The sequence below is a fragment of the Pinus tabuliformis genome, chromosome X, assembly GCF_031772625.1.
Source record: "Pinus tabuliformis cultivar Carrire ecotype Pingquan chromosome X, CPIR1, whole genome shotgun sequence".
NCBI classification, from domain to species: domain Eukaryota; kingdom Viridiplantae; phylum Streptophyta; class Pinopsida; order Pinales; family Pinaceae; genus Pinus; species Pinus tabuliformis.
Genome location: NC_142308.1, coordinates 900267884 through 900281467, shown reverse-complemented (window position 1 = coordinate 900281467; position 13584 = coordinate 900267884). Strand labels below are relative to the sequence as shown.

Genomic DNA, 13584 nt, shown 5'->3' with positions numbered 1-13584 from the left:
TGTTTTGACCAACCCGCGTATACATTGTTTTTACTCATAGAACTAGCGTGTATACGCGCCTTCGCTTCACTGAACCTATGTACAGATCTATAAAGGATAATTCACAAATATTCAGACCTTAATTAACCCAGATTACCAGATTTATGGATCAAGCATGCGCCACATATAACGGATCAAAATCATATAAAGATATGATTATTCAAGCCTTAATATTATGACCCATAAATAGAACTTATCCTTCTCTTCACGCTCAGGTTCCTCCTTCATTCAGATTCGGATCTGCACAACAACACAATCACCAATATTCCAGATCTAGCCCTTCTATGAGATATTCAATAATTCAGATGATGCTTTGCCAAATGATCTCCTTACCCTTTTATAGTCTTAGGCCTTTCACAACACCACGGTCCAAAACATAACAAAACAATACCATGGACCCAATACTTGGGATCAACACTTCTAACGAGATACCATGGCCCAAAACCATAGGTTCAATTACCAAGGACTAAATGCCATGGACCAAAAGTAAGTTCTCCAACATGTACGCACTTTTCCTTACATGAAAGTGCGTGTATACGCATACGCGCCTTTGAAACATCTAAGCCGTGTATATACACGGCTTCGTCTCGGTGAACCTGCATATATATCTTTTTCTTCATTCTGAGAGCCTGATATGAGATCTCTTACCAGAGTGAGTTGCCATCAAGGATAACACCTGTGCCATAGCTCCAAACCTATGCCATAAAGCCAACTAACTCCCCCTTTGGACTTGATGGCAACCCCAAGATCCTCAAAGTCATTCTCCCCCTTTGTCATCAAGGGCAAAGGGTTGTGCTCCCCCTGAGTACATGTTGAAATCTCTGCTCTGCTGTGCTGACCATGCGCCCCCTAACTATAGGCAAGATCTGCAAAAATATGTTCTTCAAGAAGAACCATGACTTATACATCATAAAAGACCTTCCTATGAAGACTCTATGCATACATCCATCACCCAACCAAGTGGGGATACATCAGAAATTTACATATGACAACCAAGTACATTACATCATTCATCCCAGGCATAGTGGGGAAACCAAAATAGGCCATTACATGACCTTGATAAGAGTAAAAGATATACATGAGATAGAGACGAAATATCTAGAGCAAGACTTATGAAAGTCACCAATAACTGATACCAGCAGCATCTGTCAATCACTATTCAGATCAGCAACCATTTTTTTCCTATTGTTCTCCCTCTGCATTTCTTCCACCTGAGATCAACAGTTGTGAACCTGAACCAAGAGCTTCTAAAGTAATGCTAACAATGCATTATCAGAAGTTTATCTGCTCCCCCTGAACCTATGTCGGATGGTCTCTGTCAAACCCATATCAGACTTTCTTCAACCAGAGTTTATTCCCAATGATTTCTTTCAAACTGCCATATACGCGACTGCCTCTGCATAAACTAGCATATGTACGCGGATACTCTTTAGGCAACTCGCGTGCACCCATTTTTCTCTGAAACAGACAAGTTTCAACAGCAAGATGATGGATCAACTACTCACAACTTCTGTCTGAGGTATTCAAAAGTTTCCCTAGGCAGTGGTTTGGTGAGAATATCAGCAACTTGTTCCTTAGAGGGAACATACTCCAATTTTACCTTTTGTTCCAACACTTGTTCCCAGAGAAAATGATACTTGATCAGTATGTGCTTAATCTTTGAATGCATGACAGGATTCTTTGAGATACTGATAGCACTTGTATTATCACATAATATGGAGATAGGAGGAGTACACGTGATTTGAAAATCCTGCAAAGTTTGCATCATCTAAAGGAGTTGTGTGCAACAAGATGCGGCAGCCACATATTCTGCTTCAGCTGTAGATAAGGTAATCGAACTCTGTTTCTTGCTGAACCAAGATAGTAATCTAGAACCAATAAAGAATGCACCACCACTTGTGCTTTTTCTGTCATCCACGCTTCTAGCCCAATCTGCATCCGTATAAGCATGAAGAGTGAGATTTGTATCTCTTGGATACCATAGGCCATAGTTTTGAGTCCCTTGAAGATACTTGAAAATTCTATTTACTGCTTGAAGATGGGTTTCCTTAGGATTTGCCTGAAGTCTTCCAACCATTCCCACTGCATGCATGATGTCTGGTCGGGTACCTGTCAAATAGAGAAGACTTCCAATCATGGATCTATAAGTTGGTTGATGCATTGCTGCTGATTCATCATTTTTACTGAGGCTGCATCCTGTAACCATAGGGGTACATACTAGTTTCAAATCTTCCATACCATACTTCTCCAAAATCTTCTTGAGGTACTTGGTTTGAGGTAAAAATATATCGCCTTCATTTTGTTGGATTTGTAATCCAAAAAAATATGTCAGTTCTCCAAGCAAGGAAATTTCGAATTCTTTTTGCATCACTAGGGCAAAGTTTTGACTCATAGCTTCTTCATTGCTGCCAAAGATGATATCATCAACATATACAACAAGTATTAGCAATTTGTTATTTTCAATTTTTATATAAATATTTCTATCTGTTGATCCTTTTGAGAAACCTTATTGATGAAGATATTTATCCAGACGATAATACCAAGCCCTTGGAGCTTGTTTAAGACCATAGAGGGCCTTCTTAAGTCTGCATACAAGTTTTGGATCATTTCCAAGGATGAATCCATCTGGTTGCTCAATATACACTTCTTCTAAGTCTCCATTCAGAAAAGCTGATTTCACGTGCATTTGAAATACTTTGAACTTATGAAAGCTTGAGAGAGCAAGGAACATTCGGATGGCCTCAAGTCTAGCAACGGCAGCAAAAGTTTCTTCAAAGTCTATTCCTTCTTGTCGAGCATACCCTTTACAAACAAGTCTGGCCTTGTTTCTAATAACTTCCCATTTTCATTCAACTTGTTTTTAAAGATCCATTTTGTCCCTATGAAATTCATATCCTTTGGTCTAGGAACCAACTCCCAAGTGTTATTCTTTTCGATCTGTTCAAGTTCTTCATCCATTTCCTTGACCGAGCATTCATCTTTGCATGCCTCTTTTACATTTTGTGGTTTAGTGGAGGAGAGCAATGCCAAATAGCTTGAGGCTTTTGCAATTGTTCTTCTTTTTTGTATACCTGCCTCTTTTTGCCCCCAAATTTGAGAGTTTGGATTATTCTTCTGAACGTACCTAGATGGAGTCTTATCTTCTATCCTTATCTGCTCTTTTGGTGCCTCTTGAGCTTCTTCTTCATCATAAGTCCAATTTGATGTTGAAGGATAGTCCTCATCATCTTCAAAATCTTCATATCTTACCTACCTAGGAGTGTTTTCTTCTTCGTCAATTACTACATCAATACTTTCAACAATTTTTCCAAGCCTTTTATTGTAACAATTGTAAGCTTTTCTGTGAGGAGAGTAACCAAGGAGAATGCCTTCATCTGCTCTAGGTTAAAACTTGCCAATATTTTCATCAGTATTTTTGATATAGCATTTTCTTCCAAAAAGTTTGAAATATTTTACCGAAGGAGTCTCACCATACCAGAGATCATGAGGAGTTTGAGTGTTGTTCACCCAGACATTTGTCTTGTTGATAATAACAACTGCAGCAAATGCGGCTTCACCCCAAAAGGTTGCGGAAGTTCCAGACTCATCAAGCATAGCACGAGCCATTTTTTGAACCATTCCGTTCATCCTTTCCACTACTCCATTTTGCCTGAGGAGTCCTAGCTGTAGAAAATTCCCTTCTTATTCCATGTTCTTCACAAAAATCGAAAAATTCATTTGAGGTAAATTCTCCTCCTCAATCAGACCTGAGACATTTGATTATGTGATCTGATTCGTTCTCCACCAAGGCTTTGAATGATTTGAATTTTTCAAAGGCTTCATCTTTGTGCTTCATAAGTCCTATCCAACACATCCTGGAAAAATCATCAATGAATAATATAAAGTATTCTTCTCCTTTGGGTGACCTTTTCCTAGATGGACCACATACATCAGTATGGACAAGTTCAAGCAGCCTACTGGCTTATCCTTCCTTCTCAGTGAAGTTAGTTCTGGTTTTCTTACCAAACTGACATGATTTTCATATTGTATTGTCTGGAATTTTGATGTCTGGAAGACCACGAACTGCCTGGTATTTTCATGCTTTCCTTATCTGTGAGAAGCTAAGATGCCCCAACCTTCGGTGCCATAGCCAGTGTTCATCATTCTTGCTTAGATAGAATTGATGTTGTCCTTCTTTGAATATGTATAAATTATTTGGAGTGCTTACGCCTTTGATCATTGTTTTTCCTGTATCAAGGTCACGAACACTACATCCATTTGATCGAAATATTACCTCAGTTCCTTGATCAAACATCTAACTGACACTTAATAGATTATGCTTTAAGCCATCAACATACATGACATTTCCAGCTTTGACCCTTTCCTTCAACTGAACAGAACCTTTACCTTTTATGAACATAGGGGTGTCATTTCCAAATGATACCTTCTTCTCCTTCTCTAAGACACAATATGACTGAAGTTTTTCTTTATCACTCATCATATGTTTTGAACATCCACTGTTGATGTACCATTGATTTTCCTGGCCTTCCGCATATAAGGCTATACCACATCTCTCTAGTTGTGGTTCCTTCATTCTCCATGTTTTGGCACTTGAGACTTGCTCCTTCTGAGTTGTCTACCAAAACCTGCTCCTGCATTCAGAATCTTCATGACCGAAATTGTTACAAATAGAACATTCTATCTCATTTTCAAGAGCAGAAAAATTATTGTAGGTTCTTTTCATGATCCCAATCATACTCCTCTATTTTTGAGCTTCTCTAGTCATGATTGTCTTATAGGCAACACATTGAGCTACTTTGTGACCAAAGTTATGACAAGAGAAACATTGGCCATTGAAAAAACTCCTGTGATTATCAAATCTAACAGCCAAATGATTGTAGTTTCTATTGACATCTGTTCTTGAGGCAAATTGAGAAGGTTTTACCTGTGGCTAATTGTAGCTTCTATTTTTCCTTAAATTAGATTGGCCCCGATTTACTTGGTAGTCTTTGTTCATTCTTGAGGTAGATTGTCCCCGTTTTACGTGGTGATTTCCATTGGGCCTTTGTTCACTTCTCCTTGCTGCATCAAGATAACTTTTGAAGGTAGATGGTTTCTATTCTTGAGTTGTTTCTTCATTATATCCCAGACCTGTCTTCATTAGAGGAGAATGTTGCACTTTGATAATCTCATCTAAAGTGTTAAATCCTTTAACAAATCTAAGATTAAGAGCTTTTGTTTTCTCCATCTCTTTTCTAAGTCCCACTATTTCACATTCTAACTTTTCATGATGTTTTTCCTTTTCAGCAAGTTGGAATTGAAGAGTATCTATGATCACATTCTTCTCTTCTAAACAAATTTTGAGTCTAGAAATCTCTTCATAAAGACCTTCTTCATCTATAGCATCCACAAAATCATCATCTTCAAAAGCCATTAAAAGTTTATAATTACAACCTTGTTCATCTTCATCACTATTTGAAAGTCCATCACTATCTTCATGAGTGTAATAGCTTTTCTTATTTACATTATGTTTCTTGTTCCATCTAACAGGTTCCTTACCCTTGTCAAGCTTATCTTTATGAGGACATTTGGCAGCATAGTGACCGACTCTTCCACAAGCAAAGTATTTGAAAGGTAACTTACCTCTGAATCTTCCAGCACCTCGTTGAAGGTTCTTGACAAAATTTGATTCTTCCTCTTCTTCTGACTCATAATAATATCCTTTGCCTAAAGCCTTGAAAGAAACTTCTCTCCTGTATGATGGTCCTCCTTTCCTCATTTCGTAAGTAGTCAGAATTCCATGCAGCTGTGACATGGTAAGGTTCCGTAGATTCTCCTTTCTTCTATCGCAGAAACTTTAGATTCAAACTTAGAAGACAAAGATCTTAGAACGTTTTTAACTATAACAGCCTCTTTTATTTCTTCACCCAAGTTTTTCATACAATTAACAATTTCATCTACAGAAAGGAAATAGTTAGCCACACTTTCATCATTGTGCATTCTGAGATTTTCATACTGAATTCTGAGGATTTGAAGTTTTGCTCATTTTACCTGTTCATCTCCTTCATAGCTCAGAACAATCTTGTCCCATATTTCTTTTGCCGATTTATACTGCATAACCTTGACAAATTCTGAATGAGATAGACATCCTAATAGAGTATTGACAACATTTGCATTTGTTTCATATTGCTTCTTACCAGCCAAATCTATAGGAGTTGTGGATGGAAAAGTATACCCTGTATCTATGATATCCCATACTTCTGTACCAAGAGATTGAAGATAGGTTGTAACTCTTACCTTACAATAGACAAAGTTGGTCCCATAAAAAATTGGTGGCCTCATAGATGCTTCTCTCTTGTAGTTGTTCATGATGATGGATCTTCCTTCAAGCAATCAAGCTTCTTCAGAAGGACCTGCTCTGATACCAATTGTTGGAAATAATACTGAGAGGGGGGTGAATCAGTATTATCAAGTCAATTATTTCCTTTTCAAATCCAGATCATATACACTACTTCAGTTAGTGAAAACCACATATATATGCAACTACGTATAAGGAAACCCGTGTATACCATGCAAGCTTATAATTTACTTTATCTTACAGATGTTGATCATTAATTTGTGTATCAGAATCCAATAAACAGTAACCAGAAACCTGCGTGCATACGCTTCTGTGTTTGGACCAACCCGCATATATGTTGTTTTTACTCACAGAACCAGTGTGTATACGCGCCTTCGCTTCACTGAACCTGTGTACAGATCTATAAAGGATAATTGAAAAATATTCAGACCATAATTTACCCAGATAACCAGATTTATGGATCAAGCATGCACCACATATAACAGATCAAAATCATACAAAGATATTATTATTCAAGCCTTAAGATTATGACCCATCAATAGAACTTATCCTTCTCTTTACGCTCAGGTTCCTCCTTCATTCAGATTCAGATCTGCACCACAATACAATCACCAATATTCCAGATCTAGCCCTTTTATGAGATATTAAATAATTCATATGATGATTTGCCAAATGATCTCCTTCCCCTTTTATAGTCTTAGGCCTTTCACAACACCACAGTCCAAAACCATAACAAAACAATACCATGGACCCAATACTTGGGATCAACACTTCTAACGAGATACCATGGCCCAAAACCATAGGTTCAATTACCAAGGACTAAATACCACGGACCAAAAGTAAGTTCTCCAACATGTACACACTTTTCCTTACGTGAAAGTGTGTGTATACGCATACGCGCCTTTGAAACATCTAACCCGCGTATATACGCGGCTTCGTCTCTGTGAACCTGCGTATATATCTTTTTCTTCATTCTGAGAGCCTGATCTGAGATCTCTTACCAGAGTGAGTTGCCATCAAGGACAACACCTATGCCATAGCTCCAAACCTGTGCCATAAAGCCAACAATAACTACTATTGTTCAAGACAAAAAGTCTTGAGGAAAAACCCTATGAGGGGGTAGCTTAAGGGGAGACTTAGGTGAAACAGGGAGGCTGGAACTACAAGTCTCATGGTTGGGAGGGAAAACAAAACATAAGATTAAGGTCTAGTTCAACTCGAACATTAGTGAGGAAAATAAGTATATTCTGGAAATCGTAGACACTTAATCATATAATTTATATTATTGAATGGCAGGTTGAATATGTTTCAAATATTATTTATTGTTAACTACAAACTCAGTAGATAAAGAAGGGACTGTGTGTGAACCTATGGCTAGGGTAAGTGAAAAATATTTACTGTTAATTCATAAACTCAATAGATAAAGAAAATATTGTACTTAACCCTATAGATAGGGTAAATTCCAAATAGTTATTTACTGTTATTTCACAGATTCAGTAGATAAGAAAAAGACTGTGTGTAATCTTGTAGATAGGAAGAATGCAAACAAATAATTTTGTTAATTCAGAGAGGTTAAATATAAAACCCGCGTAACCCAGAAAATTAGGAGAGATATGAGAAATTGTGTTAATTCATAGAGGTTAAATATAGAACCGGCGTAACGTGGAAAATTGGGAGAGATATGAGAAATTGTGTTAATTCATAGAGGTTAAATATAGAACTTGCGTAACGCATAAAATTGGGAGAGATATGAGAAATTGTTCTGAGCCTCTAAATAGGAAAACCTAAATCTCAGTAAAAAAAAGAAAGACCATGAACAATGAGAACCCATATTAAAGCAAAAGGTACGTCCAAGGGTCTCAAGAACTAAATTTAACCTAAAAAATGGAAGAGTCAGAACAACATTCAATGAAATGTTAAACTTATTAAATTTTATAATCAAGAAAGTAGATGCATGATACTTCCGTTTAAAAGAAAAAAACCCTTGGTGCATAAATGATAATCAATGAGAAGAACTTTGCTTAGAAATAACAATGAAAAGCACAAAATGCTAACTTGTCGCAAGTCAAAAAAAGAATATAGTGACGCACTAAAAGTCTTAACCGAAACTTGGGATAGAGTAATTCAAATATTCTTAAAAAACAAAGGATTAGAGCTACAAATCCCTAGAAAGGGAAAAACGTGAGAATACAAGCATCGTTGTAGCCAGTAACCAGAAAAGAAGTAACAAAAACAATATATGCATATAAATTGAATAACCATTAGGTTTAGTTCCAAAAAATACGGGTACAAACCAAAACCCCAAATCGAGGGTTTCTTCATATATCATTATGCTCATAGAGTTTAAACCCTGGATCCTTCATTAAACATTTTAATTGTAGAAAGTCAGAAATTACAAGCTAGAACAGAAGTATGCGAGCCACACCCATTTAGTTACAATACTGTCTTTGAGCCTTAAAGAAAGATATAGTCTTGAGATTGTTATTATGAATATAGTTCGGATTCACTCAATAGAGGAGAAATCATAAAACCCTTTCCAGAATTAACATAAAAAAATTCCTCATGCATACCTGATGTTTCTTTGCTTAAGTATTGAAGGATCTGGTAGGTGGAGAAGGGGCTCCAAGAACTTGAGCAACTAAACATGAAAAGCCTTAGTGAAACCTAGAGGGACAAGCATCGAAGAATAGGTATCAGCTTTAAAAGAAAATTAAAGAAAAGAGAATGATTTTGCAGAGACTGTGGAAATCAGAACACATGCATAACCAAGCATGAATAACATCCCAAGAGCAACCGAAGGCAAGAATAGAAACGAAGGATGAACTGCAGATCAGAGGATGGCCCTCAGACTCCATGGAAGTATCTCAGACCAAGAATTAATCGTGCCACAGAAGGTAAGAATGTATAAGGCAGAGTCATTTATGTGGGAGGAAGCTCAATAGAGACTTAAAGCCTAAACCTCTGTGAGGCAAGCACAACAAATGAATAGCCTCCATACCAAGCAAGAGCTTAGAGTGGTGGGCAACCATCTCCACCATCCGATCTGGATAATTCCCGAATATCGTGGATGCAACACACATACATACGCATGAAGAATCAATTGGGAACCACGAAGAAGGCTCCAGAGGCAGTGGGTCCGAAATCCTAGGGCAACCAGCTGCCCAAAAGATAAGAGTGTAATTAAGTCACTGTACTAGCTATTAGACTATGTAACTCTAGTTTAAGTTAATTCATACGATTTGAATGCATCTTGGAGTGATTACCTTAAACAACATAAGGTGATGAGTCAGTTGTATCAATGCATTAAAAAAGAAGGCTCCTGAGGTAGTGGGTCCGCAATCCTAGGGAAACCAGCTACCCAAAAGATAAGAGTGTAATTAAGCCATTGTACTAGCTATCAGACTATGTAACTCTAGTTTAAGTTAATTCATGTGATTTGAATGCATCTTGGAGTGATTAACTTAAAAAACATAAGGTGATGAGTCAGTCATATCAACACATTAAAGAAGAAGGCTCTAGAGGGAGTGGGTCCACACTCCTAGGGAAACCAACCACCCAAAATATAAGAGTGTAATTAAGTCACTGTACTAGCTATTAGACTACATAACTATACTTTAAGTTAATTCGTGCGATTTGAATGTAGCTTAGAGTGATTAACATAAACAACATAAGGTACGCATTAAAATAAACAACGTATACCGTAGTCAATGATTATGATATTACCACTGTACTATAACAAAAAAAAGATGTATACATAGATTGGCTCATTGTTTATTAGTTCATATATATATATATATATATATATATATATATATATATATATATATATATATATATATATATATATATATATATATATATATATATATATATATATTGGTTCATTAAATGGAGATGAAATCAAGGTATTGTTATTTAAATAATAATAATAATAAAATTGTTTATGGGTATGTGATAGATATATTAATATATATTATAGTATAACAAATTTAATATTGTATTATTTGAAGTTATTAAATTCAATAATATTAATATTTTTTTCTATGTAAAACTAAAGATATTAATGAAAACATAACGTGCAGTGAGGCCTCGGCCTTTGCAGGTATAGGTTAGCCATATAACCAATTTGAACAACAAGACTTAAAATCGAGAATGCCCCTGGAGGGGAAACCAGTATGAAAAAGAGATAAAGATAGGTATCTTCTGGCCATGTAGGGGCTACAATTCTAGAAATCAAAATTTACTACCATGGTAAAATTCAATATTGACTGCTAAAATTAACCATTGTAAAAGATCAAAAAAACAAAAAACTCAGAAGACCAAGCTTGACACGTGACCTGTGGCATGAAAATGCTAGGTGTCTTAGGATGGTGGCTTCTCTTCCACGATCGGACACCCATACTCTGTTGAATCTGTATCCTCAGCTTGATTGCCACCGGTGGTGTCTTGTGGCTCTCTGTCATCAACCTGAACACCTTTAGCTTTGCTGGTTGAATTTCCTCCCAATGTCTTTGAGCTTCTTATGGACAGATAATCCTTGGCCTTCTGTGGATGGCTTGAGCTCAGCTCCCTCGGAAAATTTTCGTGTGGCTGAGGAGCCTAGTTATTCGCAAGGCTATAGGCTTGAACAAAGCACGAGCTAGCTTCCTCCCTAAAATCCACTGAGACGATGGCAATTACAACCAGTTGGTTCATGGAGCAAGAGAAATGGAATTGTGCATACTGGGTAGTAGCAGTAAAAATTGTTGACTGGGTGGCTCCTTTAGTCTAACGAACCTCACAGGGGAGAGCTGGTCCTCTTCCACTACACGTATCCAAATATTTGCCATGGAAGTGGGAAGAGGAAGCACTGGGGAGCAGGGAGGCCGATGGGGAAGACGAAGCGGTGGGAGGCAGTGAAGAGGGGTAGATGGTGCTATCATGGCTACCACCATGCTTCCACCTCATACGATGACGATGATGCATATTGCTCTAAGTGGGATGCTACAGCAAGAAGTAAGCCAAAGTGGCAGGAAGCAGGGAGAGAGCAGCAGAGGTGATACTGTAAAGAACAGGGGAAGTCAAGTCCACGATAGAGGTAGGGGCCGAGGCATCAATTTGCAAGTTGCAGTGTATAGACTAGGAGAAGTGATAACCATTGCCTAGGTCAACGTAGCAGAGCAGTCTACAACTCCTTCTTGTTGCAGTTCAAGAGCTTGGCTCTGCCATGGCGAGGTGGCAAGAGCAATTCAGAGGCAGTATGGAGGAGTGCAGAGGGCTTGGCTCCATGTTTTTATGCTTACATGGGAAATCTCAATCCACATAGTGGATTAGTGGCGGTGGCCAAGGGGTAGAGTTTTACTTTAAATTCCCATAGGGGAAGGAATGAACTACCATGTGGCTCGACCACCTGCTAGGTCAGCGTCGTATCTGCCTTGAATGCTCATCTACCACCCGCATCCAAGGGTGTTGCATTATTTTAACTAGTTTTTTATATTCCTGTTGGTGTTTGGCATCTTTTATTATATCCAACGAACCTGTGTATAGAGTTCGATCACTGTTCACCCCTAAATTGGCTAAGAGGTCAGCCACTTTGTTATCGTCTCTCTTGATGTGTTTGAAGGTGATTTCTCTATTGGTTGCAAGCCAATGCTCAATGTGTTGTAAACAAGATGCAAGTCTCCAGCTACAGGATAGCTTGTGTACTGGAGTTCCCTGAAGAATTTGATTGTCCATATTGATGAGGATTTGTGAGTCTCCTTCAATTAATAGGGAAAGTAGCCATGCCGCTGAGCGAGGTGGAGACCTTTCCACAATCCTTCCAGTTTCGTAGAGTTACTCATGTCCCATCCTGATGTGCCTAGGAAGAGCAGCAAAGGTTTGCGATAGTGATCCCTGAAAATTCTGCCATGTCTGGCCTGGCCTGGATTGCCTTTAGAAGCGCCGTCAAAGTTTAATTGGGTGAATCCTGGAGGCGTAGGATACCATTTACTGGAAGAGTGGTGGGATGGGATAGATCTACTATGATGTTCTTGAGTCTGGATGATCCCGAGGTTCCAATTCTTCCAAATGGTCCATTCTTGATCAAAGGGAAAGTCATCATTGCTCCAAGATTGGAGCGCTAGAGTTTCCTGAAGGTTACTGCACAGATTGCTCCATATGATATCTATGGGGGTGGTTTGATTCCTAAAGATATGTTGATTCCTTTCCTTCCAAATTGTCCAGATGAGGAGGCCTAGAACGATTCTCCATAAGGAATTAAGCAGGGGACTTTTATACGAATTTTTAGCCCAATGACGAATGGTTTGGGTGATGTATTCTTTAACTCTACCATCGATTTGGCATTTGAAAATTGTTTTTTCCCAAAGTTTGTTTGCCAGGTAACAGGAGTCCATGAGATGTTGTATAGTTTCTTCCTGTTGTTTGCAGTTGGGGCATCTTGAGGGGCCAATTTTTTTTTTCTTAAGTTGTCCCAAGTGAGGATTCTTTTATGACATAACATCCATAGAAATGTGGAGACCTTGAGCCAGATATTAGGAGACTACACTTTGTCCTAGAGAGGGTCCTTGTTACTCTGAGTATCAATCCTAAGGGTGTACACCTCTTGTGCGGTGAAAGTTCCACGTGATTTGTAACCCCAACATAGGATATCCTTTTCCTCAGAGAATCTGATTCTCCTAGTGGTTAGCTCTGTGTCCATCTCCTTATACATTATCTCTGTGCCATGCCTAATGATGTGCTCTGCTTTTTGCCATTTTCTATATCCCTAATCAAGGGTGGGAGTCCAATATTGGTTGACCATTTTCCATTAGTGAGCTTCCTCGGCCTTCGTTTGTGGTAGGGTGATTAAGTTGTTGAGTCTAGGTCTTTGTTTCCACGAATCCATCCAGAAGCGGGCATTTTTGCTATCCCTTATTTCCCAAAAGATGCACTGATGGATCATGTGTCTATGCAATCTAGCCGCATTCCAAATAACGGAGCCCTTTCCCTTGTTTATGAGCCTCATCAAGTCTTCATTCCATCTATTGTTAGCATATTTGGCTTTCCATAAGATTTCCCAGGGCGTGTGCGGAGTTGAGAGCCACTTCCACCAGATTCTTGCTCCCATGACTGCATTACTGTGTTGAGGGTCCCGAAGACGATTCCCCCGAGATGTTTTGGGAGGCAAACTATTGCCCACTTGATCAATGCCCATTTGCGATTATGTCCAGCAGATCCCCATAAAAAAA

The 13584-nt window shown here is 38.4% G+C and overlaps 1 protein-coding gene across 1 annotated transcript in view; it reads right to left on the bottom strand.

The window, feature by feature from the left end:
• The window catches only part of LOC149142590 (uncharacterized), a 171491-nt gene extending 162419 nt beyond the window's left edge, over positions 1-9072 (bottom strand). Inside the window, exon 1 of the mRNA XM_089451520.1 lies at positions 8947-9072. Within this exon, the coding sequence (XP_089307646.1) occupies positions 8947-9022 (76 nt within the window). The 5' untranslated portion in view covers positions 9023-9072. The remainder of the gene's footprint in view (positions 1-8946) is intronic.
• Positions 9073-13584: the final 4512 nt, after the last annotated feature.